The sequence below is a fragment of the Oncorhynchus nerka genome, linkage group LG8 (assembly GCF_034236695.1).
Source record: "Oncorhynchus nerka isolate Pitt River linkage group LG8, Oner_Uvic_2.0, whole genome shotgun sequence".
Classification (NCBI taxonomy): Eukaryota; Metazoa; Chordata; class Actinopteri; order Salmoniformes; family Salmonidae; genus Oncorhynchus; species Oncorhynchus nerka.
The window spans coordinates 41,079,403-41,093,384 of record NC_088403.1 but is presented as its reverse complement, the minus strand read 5'-3'; the positions used below and the strand labels follow the sequence as shown (position 1 = coordinate 41,093,384).

Sequence of the window (13,982 nt, the reverse complement as noted above, 5' to 3'; positions counted from 1 at the left end):
GAGGGGGGTGAGTGGGATGGAGGAAGAGAGAGAGGAAGAGAGCGAGAGATACGAGTGTGAAATATATTTCTCCATTCCTGTATTATGTATGTAAAGTCAATAAACCATACTGTACTTCACATTTCAGGTGAGAGAGATATGTACACAGTATAAGCATAGAGCAGACATGCCATTCCCTATTACACGGACGATGTCCCCTAGGTAGTACGCTCTACAGTGCTAAGGAGGCCCCCTAAGTATTGTCTCTAGTTTAATGCTCTTCAAATGTCCCCCAAGTAGTGTACTAAGTAAGGTTTAATCTTGTGTAAGGACCCAGCTGGCAGAGGGACCGAGCAGTGCCCTTGGCAGAGGAGAAAATCAATACAGAGAGACACACAGACACACCCTCCCTATCTCCTCTCTCTATTAGCCTTTCCCATTCCCTCCCTCTTCAGAGACACTCCCTCTCTCTGATTTACCTCCTCCTTCACTCCAGACATCCCCATGACATTCAGACATGATCCCACCCTCCCTTCTCTCTCAATCTCTCCCTCTCCCGCTCCCGCTCATCCTTCCTCCTTACCTACCCATATCCCTCCTCCACCCCCCCATCACATCTGGAGGGCTGGGCTATCCAAGCATACATCACACGTACTTGGCAGAGGATATGACGTCCGTATGTTTGTCAGAGTCCAGGATCTTGGTGAGGTGGGAGGCCACAGAGTCTGCATACTGAGTGATGTGAACCTGAGGGGAGAGGTATGACAGTTTCATTAAAAAGCCTGTGCATTGTGAGAAACGGTGGTGTCATTTTGGCTCAGAGATTAACAACCAGTTAAATGTAAAAGCCTGTGTATTTTGAGAAATTGGGTCGGTACTTCAGCTCAAATGTGAGTACTATGCAAACTGAGTGATATGGACCTGAGAGGAGAGGAAAAACCAGTTTCATGATACATCCTGTGCATTTAGATAAACTGTGGCTTAATTTTGGCTCAGAGAGTAGTAGTGTTAGTAGTAGTATTTATTGGAATCCCCAATTAGACTCTCCAAGGCATTGGCTACTCTTCCTGGGGTTTAAAACAGGAAACAAAACACAACAAATAAAATACATAATATAAGAACATAATATGCAGTGCCTTCGGAAAGTATTCAGACCCCTTGACTGGTCTCAGTCTGGTCGACTGAGATGTCAAGAATGCAGAGCAACACCTTCCCATTTTAGCAACCATTCAGTCTATATGTTTTGATCATGACAGCTTGCAATCAAGCAGTTTAGTCTCCTCAACTTGCTCAATTGCCACATTATTCAATAATAGATCTTGATGAGGTATAAGGTTGAAGAAATTCGGCTTGTCACCAAAAGCACTCACAAACTTCTACAGATGCACAATCGAGAGCATCCTGGCGGGCTGTATCACCGCCTGGTACGGCAACTGCTCCGCCCTCAACCGTAAGGCTCTCCAGAGGGTAGTGAGGTCTGCACAACGCATCACCGGGGGCAAACTACCTGCCCTCCAGGACACCTACACCACCCGATGTTACAGGAAGGCCATAAAGATCATCAAGGACATCAACTACCCGAACCACTACCTGTCACCCCGCTATCATCCAGAAGGCGAGGTCAGTACAGGTGCATCAAAGCTGGGACCGAGAGACTGAAAAACAGCTTCTATCTCAAGGCCATCAGACTGTTAAACAGCCACCACTAACATTGAGTGCCTGCTGCCAACACACTGTCATTGACACTGACCCAACTCCAGCCACTTTAATAATGGGAATTGATGGGAAATGATGTAAATATATCACTAGCCACTTTAAACAATGCTACCTTATATAATGTTACTTACCCTACATTATTCATCTCATATGCATACGTATATACTGTACTCTACATCATCGACTGCATCCTTATGTAATACATGTATCACTAGCCACTTTAACTATGCCACTTTGTTTACTTTGTCTACATACTCATCTCATATGTATATACTGTACTCGATACCATCTACTGTATGCTGCTCTGTACCATCACTCATTCATTATCCTTATGTACATATTCCTTATCCCCTTACACTGTGTATAAGACAGTAGTTTTGGAATTGTTAGTTAGATTACTTGTTGGTTATCACTGCATTGTCGGAACTAGAAGCACAAGCATTTCGCTACACTCGCATTAACATCTGCTAACCATGTGTATGTGACAAATACAATTTGATTTGATTTGATTTGGTTGAGCGAGTGATTTGTCCCAAAATCTATGTGTTTAGTTTTTTGGAAATTTAGCACCAGCCTATTGCTATATAGTTGCCCATTCTAAAACTGACTGGCTGTCATTCATTTATTTATTTATTTTACTGTATTAGCTGACGTATATACTGTTGAGTCATCAGCGTACATAGACACTAATAATGACAACAATAATGGCCCAAGCCAGCTGCCCTGCGGTACACCACACTCAACCGAATTTGCATTAGAGAGGCTTCCATTAAAGATGCACTATGCAGAAATGTTTTCTGTTAAATAACTTTGTATTTGGTCAAACACAATTAAATTGAAAATGTGGAAAACAGGACTCGCAATGTATTCTGCTACCAACCTCAGCAATTTAGCATCCAGGTTGTCGGTACCAGGTTGCTGGTCCTTATTTATAGATACCAACAATTTCTTACACACCCACTTTGCGGAACTCAGAACTGCAATGCTTGTCTTTCATTATTTTGTCCGTTATGCATGAATATGAAGGCTCAGGGTTTGTTGCTTTCATGTCATGTCTAAGTTTGCTAATCTTGTCAACAAAAAAGTAATTAACGTGTTTGGCAATATCAAAGGGTTCTGTTAAGAACAAGCCATCTGCCTCAATTAAGGATGAAAAAAAAAGGATGGAGCCGAGTTAGTATTTTTGCCTAGAATTTCATTTAAGTTACCCAAGAGCTTTTCACTATCATTCTTTATATCATTTATCTTTGCTCCATAGTATAGTTTCTTCTTCTTTATGTTTAGTTTAGTTACGTGATTTCCTTGTTTGCCTTGTATGATCTCATATACACAATTTTAGGTCCAGTCTTTGGAACTGTTTTCTAGATATGGCTATTATATTATGATCACTACATCCAATGGGTGTGGATATTGCTTTAGAGCAGATTTCTTCATCATTAGTAAAGATATGATCAATACACTTGGATGATTTAGTTCCTGTTCTGTTTGTACTGTATATACCCTGGTAGGTTGACTGATAACCTGAAACAGATTATAGGCAGTTTGAAGCTTCTTTTTGAGTGGACAGCTTGATGGTCACCCAGAAAATATACCTCTCTGATGATATCACATACATTATTGGGCATTTCACACAAATAGTCCAAATACTGACTTATTAACAACCAGTTTCATGATAAAGCCTGTGTATTTAGAAGCACTCTGGTGTAATTTTGGCTTAAAGAAACAACCAGTTTCCTGGAAAAGCTTGTGTATAGTGAGAAACTGTGGTGTCATTTTGGCTCAAAGAAAAACAGACGGTTTCATGATAAAGCTTGTGTATTTAAAAAAAAATGTGGTGTCATTTTGGCTCAAACCTGAGCCCTACGTACCTGCAAGGGGGAGTCGGGACTAAAATCGTCTTCCTTCACCATGGGATAGTGTTTGGTAGGCAGCTCGTATGTCATCACACTCCACCTGAGAACAAAAACACAAACAGACACTGATGTCAAATGCCAGGAAATCGCAGTGTATCAACCCATGAAATCGGGACAAATGACACTGACAGTTATTCTGACTCACTCAACATATTGACCTCATCATTTATCTGATTATTTGGTAGACTAAACAGCTTACATTAATCCTTCTCTAGTATGATAACCACCCTGGAAAGTCCAGATTTATATTCTGTATGTTATCACTTACAGTTAAATGTTCATGAGTTGTGACTCAACATCCTGTCCCAGTATCATAGTAAATACCTTTCAGACAGTAAATACCGTTCAGATAATAAATACCTTTCAGATAGTCAATACCTTTCAGATAATAAATACCTTTCAGATAGTCAATACCTTTCAGATAATAAATACCTTTCAGATAGTCAATACCTTTCAGATAATAAATACCTTTCAGACAGTCAATACCTTTCAGATAATAAATACCTTTCAGACAGTCAATACCTGCCAGATAATAAATACATTTGAGATAGTCAATACCTTTCAGATAATAAATACCTTTCAGATAGTCAATACCTTTCAGATAATAAATACCTTTCAGACAGTCAATACCTTTCAGATAATAAATACCTTTCAGATAATAAATACCTTTCAAATAATAAATACCTTTCAGACAGTCAATACCTTTCAGATAGTCAATACCTTTCAGATAATAAATACCTTTCAGACAGTCAATACCTTTCAGATAATAAATACCTTTCAGACAGTCAATACCTTTCATATAATAAATACCTTTCAGACAGTCAATACTTTTCAGATAATAAATACCTTTCAGATAGTAAATACTTTTCAGATAGTAAATACCTTTCAGATAGTAAATACTGTACCTATCAGATAATAAATTACCTTTCAGATAGCAAATACCTTTCAGATAATAAATACCTTTCAGATAGCAAATACCTTTCAGATAATAAATACCTTTCAGATAGTAAATACCTTTTAGTTGTAAATGGCTTTCATAAAAATACCTTTCATAGCTACACTGTAATTGCCTATGTGACTTTTAGTGCCCCTTTATTCAATGTAGTCTCGAAATCATGCTCTAGCACATAAAAAGAGTTACCCCCCCTCCCCCCATCTCTCTCTCGCTCCTACCTGTCAAGCATCTTGGTGGTGGCTCTCTCCAGCTTCTCCAGGATCTGTAGCAGTTGAGCATCATCATCACATAGTCCTCCCCATCCCAGCACCCTGGCTAGGTCATTACCTGTACCCAGAGGGAGGACCCCTAGCTGACACTGGAGGGGAGGTGGGGTGGTGAAACACACAGAACAGAGATCAATATATATACACACAGACATATGAAGAGACTGTTACTAATCAGAATCTCTCTCTCTCTCTCTCTCTCTCTCTCTCTCTCTCTCTCTGTCTGTCTGTCTGTCTGTCTGTCTGTCTGTCTGTCTGTCTCTCTTCTAGATTTACTTGTTTGTGCAGGTTGAGTTTATCCAGTTCAGACAGGACCCAGCCAACACTACCGTCCCCGCCACACACCAAGATACGAAACGTAGCGAACTTCTGGAACACACGCAGACTGGAAAAGAGAGGGTGAGAAACAGAGGATAGTGGGAGAAAGGAAAGGAGAGAGCTGGAATCAGTGGAGCACTTCTCATAGTCAATAGTCAAAGATTGTTACAAAGGATCAACATTAACAAGAAAGACTGGTAATACTTCACTTCAAAAAAGAAAAGGAGAGCTGCACACTCTAGGAGCTCAGATTCAATAATTGTATAACCTAATAACCAACGTTTCGACAGACAAGCTATCTTCATCAGGGTATAATACTTAACTTAAAGCAGGTATAATGACTTGGAATTTCTGTCGTTTATCTGTCAGGGACTATGTATTACATGCTATTGCCCCAGATTTAGCTAGATAGCTAACTTTCATCTGTAGTCCCTGATGCCGTTATAATGCATTAAGAGACGTCATGGGCATGTATAACCTCCTTTTAATGTCTTAATATCATCTCATAATGATCCTGAATAAATACCAGTATTATGAACCTTCAATAGACATTATAAAGGCTCATACGTGCTTATACCAAGTTATAAAGCCTTATACCTGGCAGGCTTAAAGTAAAGCGTTATCTAAAGGTTATCAATCAAATACATTATAACACGGCCAAGATGTCGCACTCTTACCCCAGCTGTGGTCCTCCGTTCATCAAGTCAAAGACCTGTGCAGGGTTGAGCAGCTGTTTGAATTTCCTTAGAAACTTAACCCCTTGGTTGTCTCCGCTCTTAGAGTTACACAGCACCAGGAGAGGGGAGGTGCAGGAGGGAGAGGTGGCCTTCCAAAAGCCTGAAGGGAAAGATAAAAACACGGGTTTAGTTTGGGGCCGTAGGTGTGTGGTTGTCTTCACTCTTGGGGTGTGTGGTGAAATTCAACACCAGGGACACCTGAAGTCAATATCAAATGAATCACTCTTTATTATCAGTTACCTGGAGAGGTTACAACAAACACACGTGCAAAGTACAAGTCTGCCACAAGTCCCTTCAGTCCTCTTATATACTGCTACACAAAAAAGCTACATAGGCATGGTTCATAGGGTTGGTTCTTGCAGGTGACTGGCTGTTATCGCGCGGGCTCAGTTTCCCAAGAAACGGAGCAATGTCTCCTATCTTAACTTCCAGAACATATTCTGGGGGTTCTGCCAATTGGTCTGAGGAGAAAGTCACAGTCACCTGCACACACCAAGATAGAGCAGAGAAGATGTATACTGTGTACAATTCAAGGCTATCTCTTCAGACACATTTCCGTTACAGAGGCATCCGGATTGTTTCTGAGAATTGGCCTTTTTCCTTTCCTAGCAACATCCAAGGGAGGAAAAGTCAGTAAGGAAAAGCGAGAAGAAGAAGAAGATAGCGTTTGAACGAATCCTCCATCCTCGTTTGTGTGTGCGGGTATGAGAAATAGAGAGAGAAAGTGTGGTGTGTCTATCTCACCGTCAGAGTCGATACTATTGAGGGTTGTGGGAGGGATGATTGACACCCGACATTGACCCAGAGGACACGCCTTTCCCATCTGCTCCTTACAGCTGCTGTGCACCTGTACACATACACACGAGCACACACACCATGAATCGGGGGTGGCATTTAGAATGTTAGAAAGGTGACAATTTCATCCAATGACCTTTTAGATCTAACACTTTCCCAGAATCCTGTAGCATCACTTTGGACACCACAGCTTATGATGGAGTGTGTGATGTTTTTCTGGCTTGAAGAGTGATGTTCAGATACTGTGTGTGCGTGTGCGTGTGTGTGGGCGCACGCGTGTATAGACTCACAATAGCCTTGCACCATAGACATCTCCAGTCCTGCAGTCTCCTGACACTGCCACAGTTCTTGTCACACACCACACACTTCGCACTGACCGGTAGGTTCCCTTCTAACCACTGATGAGGCATGGAGACCTGTGAACACGCACATATCGAATATGTACACACGTAAGTTATCTTTGACTTATTCCTTTTCTAAAGCCTTACTGTGCGACAGTCACACTTCTTTCCTATTATTCCATATTCATTAGAAATGTGAGTGAAATACTGACAGGAAAGGTAGGAGGAGAGGGAGAGAGGATGTACTAGAATAGCAGTGGATATGATTCGAACCCACACTTGCACTGCTAACATTGTGGAGGCAGAGGCTTAGACCAGCAAGGTTGTTTCACTTGATCAGTGTTTAAATGAGAAGATGCTGCTAAGTCAATGAAAAAGACATGTCGGTGTAAAGAGACTTTGTGTTTACCCACCCCTTCGTCGTCCTCCATGATGTCATTTCCTATGGAGGCCAGCGTGGTCCATTTACAGGTGTTGGTGGAGCGCACCGCACATCGCTTATGGGCTTTGAATTTACACACTGGGGGAGGGAGGGAGGGAGGGAGGGAGAGAGAGAGTGTTTCATTGCTTTGAATTAAAGCTGTGGATGTAAAGTTGCATGAATGAAAATAGTGTGCTTGAGGGTATGTGTGTGTGACTTCGCAGGACAGTCCGTGGGAGGTGAGTCTGGAGAGGGCCTCTCTACAGACATGACAGAAGGTGGTGTGTGTGTGTGTGTGTGTGTGTGTGACTTCGCAGGACAGTCCGTGGGAGGTGAGTCTGGAGAGGGCCTCTCTACAGACATGACAGAAGGTGGTGTGTGTGTGTGTGTGTGTCTGTACCTTCGCAGGACAGTCCGTGGGAGGTGAGTCTGGAGAGGGCCTCTCTACAGACATGACAGAAGGTGGTGTGTGTGTGTGTGTGTGTGTGACTTCGCAGGACAGTCCGTGGGAGGTGAGTCTGGAGAGGGCCTCTCTACAGACATGACAGAAGGTGGTGTGTGTGTGTGTGTGTGTGTGACTTCGCAGGACAGTCCGTGGGAGGTGAGTCTGGAGAGGGCCTCTCTACAGACATGACAGAAGGTGGTGTGTGTGTGTGTGTGTGTCTGTACCTTCGCAGGACAGTCCATGGGAAGTGACTCCGGAGAGGGCCTCTCTACACACATTACAGAAGGTGGGTCTGGCGTGGGAGCAGGCGTACCAGTTATGCATCCCAGAAAAATGTTCCATATTGAATAGACTGGCCTGCAGAGAGAGATGGAGGGAGAGAGATGGGGGGAGGGAGAGAGAGAGGGGGAGGGAGAGAAGCGAGAGAGAAGAAATGCTACTTTTACTCAAATACACTTACAAGGAGTAAGTACATTTTTAAGAATGTGTGATAATCCTTGTAGGAATTGAAACGACAACCATGCTCTTACCAACTAAACCACACAGGACTACAAGAAGGAAGCACGATAGGGGGGAAGAGAGAGAAATACTGCTTTCACATAGGATTTACGGTATTTTGCCTGTAAAAAAAATTGGGCAATGTTTATATGACCCCCTTACAGACAGGTCCATTTATACCATATTCTTGCCAGCATAAGCCTTTTATACCTCCCGTGCAAATGCCGGCATGACGTGATGAGTGGTAGTACTGATGTGCAGATGTGGGTGGGCATCTATTTTATTACATCCAGTGAAAATACACTGTCAAAAAGAAATCCATTTTAAATTTGTTTAGGCAGGTCCTAAGAAACATTTTAAGACGAATACAATTTATTTTCAAAACAATAGAATGGCATATTTTGAGTTCAGTTATGTTACATCCAAATGACTGAAATCAAAGGTTGGTTATTTTGTTCATTAAACAGACGAGACACACCCGCCCCGATCACAGTCAACACACTCAACACCCCGTTCACGAAAAGGGTTAGTTTCTTCAGACATGCAGACCGAGGCATCGAGGCATTCAGTTACTGTTCGGTTGAACGTTAGAATGGGCAAAAGGAGTGACAGAAGCGACTTTGAGCGTGGTGTGATTGGCGCGCTGGTTCCAGTATCTCAGAAAGGGCCGGCCTCCTGAGCTTTTCACACACGACAGTATCTAGGGTTTACCGAGAATGGTGCGACAAACAAAAAACATCCAGTCGACGGCAGTCCGGTGGGCGAAAACAGCTCGTTGATGAGTGAGATCGAAGGAGAATGGCAAGAATCGTGAAAGCTAACAGGCGGGGCCACAAGCAGCAAATAACGGTGCAGTACAACAGTGGTGCGCAGAATATGTCGGTCCTTATCACGGATGGGCTATTGCAGCAGACAACCACACCGGGTTCCACTCTTATCAGCTAAAAACAAGAAGAAGTGGCACCAGTGGGCACATGATCACCAACACCGGACAAATGAGGAGTGAAAAAACATTGCCTGGTCCAACAAACCCCGGTTCATGTTGCGTCATGCTGATGGCAGAGTCAGGATTTGGTGTAAGCAGCATGAGTCCATGGCCTGCCTGGTGTCAATGGTACAAGCTGGTGACGGTGGTATAATGGTGTGGGGAATGCAACGTTTGAACGCCACAGCCTATCTGAACATAGAATCCGTGCCCCAAAGAATTCAGGTTCTTCGTGGGCTAAAGGGGGTTCCGACCCTGTACTAGATGGGTGTACCTAATAAACTGGCCACTGTATATTTTGTAGTAAAAATATAAATCAAATCAAATCAAATCAAATGTTATTTGTCACATACACATGGTTAGCAGATGTTAATGCGAGTGTAGCGAAATGCTTGTGCTTCTAGTTCCGACAATGCAGTGATAACCAACAAGTAATCTAACTAACAATTCTAAAACTACTGTCTTATACACAGTGTAAGGGGATAAAGAATATGTACATAAGGATATATGAGTGAGTGATGGTACAGAGCAGCATACAGTAGATGGTATCGAGTACAGTATATACATATGAGATGAGTATGTAGACAAAGTAAACAAAGTGGCATAGTTAAAGTGGCTAGTGATACATGTATTACATAAGGATGCAGTCGATGATGTAGAGTACAGTATATACGTATGCATATGAGATGAATAATGTAGGGTAAGTAACATTATATAAGGTAGCATTGTTTAAAGTGGCTAGTGATATATTTACATCATTTCCCATCAATTCCCATTATTAAAGTGGCTGGAGTTGGGTCAGTGTCAATGACAGTGTGTTGGCAGCAGCCACTCAATGGTGGCTGTTTAACAGTCTGATAGCCTTGAGATAGAAGCTGTTTTTCAGTCTCTCAGTCCCAGCTTTGATGCACCTGTACTGACCTCGCCTTCTGGATGATAGCGGGGTGAACAGGCAGTGGTTCGGGTGGTTGATGTCCTTGATGATCTTTATGGCCTTCCTGTAACATCGGGTGGTGTAGGTGTCCTGGAGGGCAGGTAGTTTGCCCCGGTGATGCGTTGTGCAGACCTCACTACCCTCTGGAGAGCCTTACGGTTGAGGGCGGAGCAGTTGCCGTACCAGGCGGTGATACAGCCCGCCAGGATGCTCTCGATTGTGCATCTGTAGAAGTTCGTGAGTGCTTTTGGTGACAAGCCGAATTTCTTCAGCCTCCTGAGGTTGAAGAGGCGCTGCTGCGCCTTCTTCACGGCGCTGTCAGTGTGAGTGGACCAATTCAGTTTGTCTGTGATGTGTATGCCGAGGAACTTAAAACTTGCTACCCTCTCCACTACTGTTCCATCGATGTGGATAGGGGGTGTTCCCTCTGCTGTTTCCTGAAGTCCACAATCATCTCCTTAGTTTTGTTGACGTTGAGTGTGAGGTTATTTTCCTGACACCACACTCCGAGGGCCCTCACCTCCTCCCTGTAGGCCGTCTCGTCGTTGTTGGTAATCAAGCCTACCACTGTTGTGTCGTCCGCAAACTTGATGATTGAGTTGGAGCGTGCGTGGCCACGCAGTCGTGGGTGAACAGGGAGTACAGGAGAGGGCTCAGAACGCACCCTTGTGGGGCCCCGTGTTGAGGATCAGCGGGGAGGAGATGTTGTTGCCTACCCTCACCACCTGGGGGCGGCCCGTCAGGAAGTCCAGTACCCAGTTGCACAGGGCGGGGTCGAGACCCGGGGTCTCGAGCTTGATGACGAGCTTGGAGGGTACTATGGTGTTGAATGCCGAGCTGTAGTCGATGAACAGCATTCTCACATAGGTATTCCTCTTGTCCAGGTGGGTTAGGGCAGTGTGCAGTGTGGTTGAGATTGCATCGTCTGTGGACCTATTTGGGCGGTAAGCAAATTGGAGTGGGTCTAGGGTGTCAGGTAGGGTGGAGGTGATATGGTCCTTGACTAGTCTCTCAAAGCACTTCATGATGACGGAAGTGAGTGCTACGGGGCGGTAGTCGTTTAGCTCAGTTACCTTAGCTTTCTTGGGAACAGGAACAATGGTGGCCCTCTTGAAGCATGTGGGAACAGCAGACTGGTATAGGGATTGATTGAATATGTCCGTAAACACACCGGCCAGCTGGTCTGCGCATGCTCTGAGGGCGCGGCTGGGGATGCCGTCCGGGCAAAAAAGTTATTTAGTCTGCCTGGGAGCAAGACATCCTGGTCCGTGACTGGGCTGGGTTTCTTCTTGTAGTCCGTGATTGACTGTAGACCCTGCCACATGCCTCTTGTGTCTGAGCCATTGAATTGAGATTCCACTTTGTCCCTGTACTGACGCTTAGCTTGTTTAATAGCCTTGCGGAGGGAATAGCTGCATTGTTTATATTCGGACATGTTACCAGACACCTTGCCCTGATTAAAAGCAGTGGTTCGCGCTTTCAGTTTCACGCGAATGCTGCCATCAATCCACGGTTTCTGGTTTGGGAATGTTTTTATCGTTGCTATGATGCTATATATAATGGAATATAACAGAATAAAATACAAATAGTATTTTACCCACACAACTTGTGTCACGGGAACGTGTAGATCCGCTGTCATATAAAGAAGGGACATTTGGAAACAGAGCCCAAGCCCATGCTTTTTTTATCCATGTTTCATCTCTTTCTTACATTCCACTTTGTTAGGGAGAGAGTATCTTCATCATGATAGTGACAGAAAATAATATAAATCCTATTTTCAAAAGCATCTGAGTCTTGTGTTCATATTTCACAACCTCCACAGGATTTTAGAACTAAATAATAGGCCTACACTTGCTAAATGTTTCTGATCAGTCATTGATGAGCAAATGAATAGATGAGCTATACCAACTCCACTTGACCAAAAGTATGTGGACACCTGCTCATCAAACGTCTCATTCCAAAAGCATGGGCATTAATATGGAGTTGGTACCCCTTTTGCTGCTATAACAGCCTCCACTCTCCTGGGAATGCTTTGCACTAGATGTTGGAACATTGCTGCGAGGACTTGCTTCCATTCAGCCACAATTGCATTAGTGAGGTCGGGCACTGATGTTGGGCGATTAGGCCTGGCTTGCAGTCGGCGTTCCAATTCATCCCAAAGGTGTTTGAAGGTGTTGAGGGCTCTGTGCAGGCCAGTCAAGTTCTTCCACACCGATCTTGGCAAACCATTTCTGTGTGGACCTTGTGCACGGGGACATTGCCATGCTGAAACAGGAAAGTATGGCAATGTATGGTTTAGCGCTAAGATTTTTCTGCACTGGACATTATTCCTCCTCCACCAAACGTTACAGTTGGCACTATGCATTCAGGCAGGTAGCGTTCTCCTGGCATCCACCAAAACCAGATTCGTCCGTTGGACAGCCAGATGGTGAAGCGTGATTCTTCACAGAGAATGCATAAGAGTCCAATGGGGGCGAGGTTTACACCACGCTTGGCCTTGCGCATGGTGACTTTAGGGTTGTGTGCAGCTGCTCGGCCATGGAGACTCATTTCCTGAAGCTCCCGACAAACTATTATGTTGCTGACGTTGCTTCCAGAGGCAGTTAGGAACTCGGTAGTGAGTGTTGCAACCGAGGACATACGATTTTTTTACGCGCTTCATTACTCTGCGGTCCCATTCTGTGAGCGTGTGTGGGCTACCACTTCGTGGCTGAGCCGTTGTTGCTCCGAGACGTTTCACTACACAACTACAGCACTTACAGTTGACCGGGGCAGTTCTAGTTCTAGGTCTTCAGTAAGGCCGATCTACTGCCAATGTGTGTCTATGGAGATTGTACGGCGTGTAATCAATTTTATACACCTGTCGGCAACGGGTGTGGCTGAAATAACCGAATCCACTAATTTGAAGGGGTGTTCACACACTTGTGTGTATATATAGTGTATTTACCCAGCCAGGGAATTAACCAAATGTACAGATGGATATTCAGTGAAACAAAAATCACATTGATTGATTAAGACAAGTCACAGGCTTTTGGTTGGGAGGAGGCCTAGGCTACTAGGCGACTGCGAGTGAAGAGAAAAATAATCCACTTGTTAAGCTACAGAACATGCTGGCAAAATGTTCTGATCAGCGCTAATGAATGAGCCAACTAAACAAGATGATCATGAGCAACACTCACCTCAAATTTCCAGAGCCTAGTTGTAGCCTAACCAATATCCAAACGGAGATTCGGTGAAAAGACAAATCTGACATTGATTCATTCATCAAGATGAGTCCCTATAATTGTCTCAAAGCAACGTGAAACGGTGCTGAAATAATTGAACATAGGCGGGTAAGCTATTGCTTCAAATGTATTATAACAACTGGGGTGACTTTGGGAGTTTCAATAAGCAACAATTTGATACCTTCAATTGCATTAGCCTACTTTATTACAATATTTATTACCACAGTAATTCTTTATGGATCCATCCAGCTGTCGTCAAGAAAACAGTGCATGTGGTGGGCTATGAGAAGAGATGGGTGAAGTGACATGCCTCTTAGAGTGTAGAACTGGCAGGAGGATAGTAGTAACGGGCGCTGCCTAGCAACCATCAAGAGCTGGTGCATACCTAGGTAGTGCATACCTATGCCGTCTCAGCATTACGGTTTCAGTTCATACTAAGCTGTAGGCAGAACATT

General features: G+C 43.8%; 1 protein-coding gene across 7 annotated transcripts in view; it reads right to left on the bottom strand.

Annotated features, from left to right (window-relative positions):
- si:dkey-172j4.3 (diacylglycerol kinase delta) overlaps positions 1–13,982 on the bottom strand; it is a 115,982-nt gene that overhangs the window by 33,891 nt on the left and 68,109 nt on the right. For all 7 annotated transcript variants that reach the window (XR_010464546.1, XM_065021783.1, XM_065021785.1 and 4 more), the window contains 9 exons: positions 8,111–8,243; positions 7,434–7,540; positions 6,970–7,095; positions 6,629–6,731; positions 5,825–5,984; positions 5,106–5,214; positions 4,782–4,921; positions 3,564–3,648; positions 635–726 (listed from right to left, as the gene is read on the bottom strand). Coding sequence is in view for 6 of the 7 variants with exons in the window: in XM_065021783.1 (XP_064877855.1) it covers positions 635–726; positions 3,564–3,648; positions 4,782–4,921; positions 5,106–5,214; positions 5,825–5,984; positions 6,629–6,731; positions 6,970–7,095; positions 7,434–7,540; positions 8,111–8,243 (1,055 nt within the window). In the remaining variant the exon portion in view is untranslated. The remainder of the gene's footprint in view (positions 1–634; positions 727–3,563; positions 3,649–4,781; positions 4,922–5,105; positions 5,215–5,824; positions 5,985–6,628; positions 6,732–6,969; positions 7,096–7,433; positions 7,541–8,110; positions 8,244–13,982) is intronic.